Here is a 5,242-nt window from a genome sequence, read left to right as displayed (position 1 = left end):
GTATGAATTAATGCGGGCAGCTGGCACCAAACGGGAACGCGCGCGGACAAGGAGGGAAGCGTTTGGATGGGTCTGGGCGGTCAGAAGCGGTCGTTGGTGCTATCTGGACGCCCGCAAAGTCCTCCTAGTTTGTTTCCGGTTTGTAAGAAAAAATGCGTCCAGACCACCCTGCGGACCGATGCAGAAGCGCGTCAGATGGCACAACAAGTCCGGACCATGCAGTCCGGTCAGTTACGGACGGTTTGAGTGATAGTAATAAGCATGGAGCATCCGTGTCATTTGATCTTTTGTTTCCATTTGTTAATCCACAAGTGCCGGCTTTCCACATAAGCCGCCTTGGCCGGCCGCTAACTCCACTTCTAATTTAGAAACGAAAAGTAATGCCGTGTACTCGAGAGACCCGTCAAAGTTAGCACCATCTCCAGTAGCTTAAACCACAATATATCGTGTAAGAGGGAGCACAGAAGAGCCAATCGGCTTGTTCTTGACAATCATCCATGGAGGCGGCACTTGATAGCGGTGCAAAGGCAAAGCACATCATCCTCGTCCACGGCGTGTGTCACGGAGGCTGGAGCTGGTACAAGGTGGCGGCGGGGCTACGGTCTGCGGCTGGGCACGGCTGCCGCGTCCACGCGCCGGACCTAGCCGCGTCGGGCATCGATGACCGCCGGCTGCCAGAGGTAGCAACGTTCAGCGAGTACACGGGGCCGCTGCTCGATGCACTCCGGTCGCTCCCGGCCGGGGAGAAGGCGGTGCTCGTTGGCCACAGCCTCGGGGGCCTTAGCGTCGCCCTCGCCGCCGAGATGTTCCCGGACAAGGTCGCAGTCGCCGCGTTCCTCTCGGCTTACATGCCGGACTGCGCGTCCCCGCCGTCGCATGTCCTCATACAGGTATGATCTGATCCACCCGTTGTCTGCACATACTATACATTTTAATGACACTTTTTTTTGAAAAAACCCCACCTTATATTAATTAATTCATTAAAACATTCATACAATCATTCATAACGACACTTTTTAAAAAAAACCACCTTATATTAATTAATTTAAAATATTCATACAATCATTCGTTACAAAATTTGCCACACGGGATGGAACAGTATTCAAAAGAATATCATCTGACCTATTATCAAAACTAAACTTTGCAATCTCGTGAGCCACCATATTAGGCCTCCAGATAATCTTGAATATCGATAAACGACACTTATTTTAGAACAAAGGGAGTACTACGTAACAAAAAAAACCTCATTGTCAAATCATCGAATATTTGTTACAAGTTATGACCTACTCACTCATATAAATACTCTTCGATGGTTTTCACCGAGTATAATTTTGAAAACTGTTGAAGAGTGTCTATCGGGTGAGTAGGTGACCTGCAGAATTTAGGGGAGTAAGCACTGTACCTTTTGAGCAAACAATTTAACTAAGAAAACACAGTACATCAAACGGAGTAATAAACTGGAATAAGAACAAAAAATCCAATCAGGGTTACATCAAGATACTTGGAAGCTATTACAACAAAAATTGTAATCTTGTATATGACGATCGGAATCGTATATGGTCAGGTTATACTTGTCTGCGGTGATTGACTCGTTCACGACTACAAACAACTACCAATATTACTTTTATTTACTCAAACCATCGGCGATGCATTTACCAAATGGGCTTATCTCACATCCTCTTGTTGCTCTCATATCTCGAGCACGGGCCTCCTATATGTCTATCTAAATCGCTAAACATTTCTACTTGTCCACTTTCTCTTGTTGTGCGATTGATGGAGAGACATCTTAGTTTTCTTCATGTCACCATGTCCTACACCCATTAGGTTTCGCCACGAATTCTAGCATCATGAGGGTATCCTTCCGCTTCCGCTCCATCATACCTTCAACCTCTACCATTGGCATTTTACCTTGTTGCTCGTACATGGTCGGGGTGGCCAAATTTGATGGGCTGGTATTTTCAATAAAATAAATAAATAGTAAAAATAACCTATTCGACTCTTTTTTGCGGGGAAGGACTTATTCGACTTAAAAGTTTGTTCTAGTTCTTCTAAACATCTAGTTCTATTTATTTTTTAAGAACTCGGCTGGGTCATGAGTTTTTTGAAAGTTCATAAAAGGTACTCCCTCCGTCCCATAATATAAGAACTGTAGTTAGAACGTTTTTGACACTACAGTTCTTATATTATGGGACGGAGGAAGTAGTCTAGTTTAACCCTCTATTTGCAAGTTATTATGGTTTTGTTATAAATTTTCAATCTGTCTTCATTTTTCCACAATGGTCTCCCAAATTGTTTGAAAATTTGTCCAAAAAGATTTTTTTTAAAAGGGGTGCTTTATTACTTAAAATAAAAGCAAACTATGGACAGGCCCATATGCACATGTTTGTCATAGAAACTATGGAGGGGCTAGGAGTTAGATGCCAAAGATCATTACGAAGTAGTGTTTGGATTACTAGAGTCCGGTGACATTCGTGCCCAAATTCTAGTTTGTTGGGATTCGATTTGTTGGTTACTCTCATTTTTGCAAAACAAAACCCCTTACATTTAGCAAAGATTAACTCGCATCCACCCGTAACTAATTTCATCTATGGAACTTATTTGTTATATTTACGAAGGAACTAACCACAGCCACCGCGTCGCCCCCGTCTCAGGTGACTCGGGTGGCGCTCGAAACCCTAGTCACCGGGTCTCCATCTCCGCCTTCCCCTCCCTCCTCCGCCGCCGAAGGACACCACGGGACTAAGTCTGGTGGCCGACGACGGTGGCGGGGATCTCCTCCCTGTCTCGCGATGGAGGGGGTGGGGCGGGACCTCTTCCTGCGAGGTGGCGTGGCCGCGGTCCAAATCTTGGCGGCGCGACAGCTGGTACGGGCAGAGGCCTTGGGTGGCGGCGTGGTTGTCGGGTGGCGGTCCGGTGGCAGTGGCACAGACTAGACATCGTGGAGGACCTGGCTGGAAGATCGGGTCGGGTGCATGTGGAGGTGGACTTCGACCATGGCCTGGCCAGGGTGATCGCCTCGCTGCGCAGCGACGGATCTGGGGCGGCGGATGGTGAGGCCTAGATCGTCCTCGGCTGCATATCGTGGACGTACCCATGTCCAAGGCGGAGCTGCTCCGACGGTCCGGCGGGTTCAACCCCGGATCCCATTCGGTATAGTGACGGTGAAGAGTGTGCTTGAGATGCATCCTAATGGCTCTTTTGACATGGCGCGGTGGGGTGGCGGCCCTCCTCCATGCTCCAGTGGTGGCGCCCTTCGGCAATGACCGGAGCATTAGGATACAGTATGGTGGCAGTGCGGTTGTGAATGATCGCCAGATCTGGGCGGCCAGCTCCGGGGCTTTGAAGGAGGTATTGCAGATGCACAGGTTGTCGGTTGGATTTTTTGGGACAATTTCGGGTGAAAACCTAGTCTTCGGCCGGTGGCCGGAGCCGGTGATGGTGACGCCCTTGGCGTTGTTTCCTTCATGAAGGCATTGTCAAGGTGAAGCTCCCAACTCCTCCCGCTACCTCCGGGGAAAACCCTTGATCAGTTGATGGGATGATGGCGGCACTCTTGTGTCGTTCCCTCCTTGGGGCGTCATTCTTGGAGGTGTGCATTGGCTCGAGGGACCAGTGGACGATTTTAACGGTGGAGCGGCGCTTCATGTCACGCATTGACGATGCTTAGTCTCAGCGGCGTGGCGCAACAGGGTCTCGACAACGGATGTATGATGATGGATGCTCGAAAAGAAGGTGGCGTTGTGTGGCACCGTGGTGGCGTGGACGGCAGGCCTGGCAAGGTCGATGTGTCAGTACCTGCTCTGAAGATAGATCGGTGAAAGACGGCGGCAGCGGCCTCTGAAAATGTGTCAGACCGGTGTATGCCCCAGACCGGCATGACGCTTGGTTGGGGCCTCCGCCTTTAGATGTTAGGCTTTGGTGCGAGGTTTTACTCAACCCGCAGTCCACAATACATAAGTTTGATATAAATAGAACTCAGATGCGATTTAGCTGTACATAAGATTTTCTTTAAGAATGACAGCCACCAACATGCGCAAATCTCTTGATATCATAAGTGTGCAGCTAGGATTTTGGCCATGTTAGACCAGAGCTTAGGTTCCACTTTTCATGAAACTACACATTCTAAGTCATAATATGGTTTAGCAAAATTCGTAGATGAATGGCTGTCAATGCTTACAACACACGCCGCGTCATAATCTACACCATACATTCTAATGCATCATTGTTTCTCTGATACTTTAGGACATATGTACCAGCTAGATGTAGCATAGGTGTTAAACTTTAAAATTAATAAATGTGTTCAGGCTGGCTTTTGCCCGCCGTACACCCTCAGAAAAAGAAAAAGAAAGATGGTGCATGGTTCCTATTTGTGCATGTAGCAACATCGGCTTCATGATTGTACAAAAGATTCCCATATGGTCTAATTTATTTACATAGCAATACATCACTTTGTTAATTGCTGATGCGCACGCATTACTTTCTTTTACTTTCTTCTCTCCTCCACTTAGCATGGTGAGGGCAACTGGGTAGCCCCGTTGGACAACGAGATGAAACCCCAAGATGCAGATGGAAGACTCCCGGCTTCCTTCATGTTCGGGCCGCAATTTATAGAACAAAAGCTCTATCAGCTGTGCTCATCGGAGGTATGTCAATGTCCAAGGAGAGCAAAAATGGGCCGGTTTTGTTTGATACAAGAACCAGATCGTAATACATCTCCTAATTAAGAGGTTTGCTAATGAATCCGTCATGCAGGACGTCGCCCTTGCAAAATCTCTCATACGAGTCGGCTCATTGTTCCTGGAAGACCTGCAAGCCCGGCAGCCATTCACCGAGGAACGCTATGGCTCGGTCCGCAAGGTCTATGTAGTATGCAAGCAAGATGTGACCATACCAGAGGCGTACCAAAGGTTGATGGTGGCCAACAACCCGGTGGACGAGGTCAGAGAGATCGACGGTGCAGATCATATGGCGATGCTCTCGGCGCCTGAACAGGTTGTCAAGTGTATCCTCGACATTGCTGAGAAATATGAGTAAGTTTATGGTGTCGATGGATGTAGCACATGTCCCGGACGAAAAACATGAAAATCTGCTGTAATAATCAAACGTACTTTGGTGGCTCTAGTCATTGTTGACTATTATTGTGTAGGCACTTCCGCTTCGATATACCTCCCATAAATACATCAATGGTTGTGATTATCCCATTCCCCCTTATAATAAAAGGCATGATAGTTTTTTTTTAAAG

General features: G+C 47.6%; 1 protein-coding gene across 1 annotated transcript; it reads left to right on the top strand.

Moving 5' to 3' along the window:
- The first annotated feature begins 371 nt into the window (after nucleotides 1–371).
- On the top strand, nucleotides 372–5,242 carry LOC109735987 (salicylic acid-binding protein 2). Its single transcript, XM_020295191.4, has 3 exons — nucleotides 372–890; nucleotides 4,509–4,643; nucleotides 4,753–5,242. Exons 1-3 carry the CDS (start codon nucleotides 498–500, stop codon nucleotides 5,032–5,034), a joined length of 810 nt encoding a protein of 269 aa, XP_020150780.1. The 5' UTR covers nucleotides 372–497; the 3' UTR covers nucleotides 5,035–5,242.

This window comes from Aegilops tauschii, chromosome 4 (assembly GCF_002575655.3).
Source record: "Aegilops tauschii subsp. strangulata cultivar AL8/78 chromosome 4, Aet v6.0, whole genome shotgun sequence".
NCBI lineage: Eukaryota > Viridiplantae > Streptophyta > Magnoliopsida > Poales > Poaceae > Aegilops > Aegilops tauschii.
This window is presented reverse-complemented; position numbering and strand designations above follow the sequence as displayed.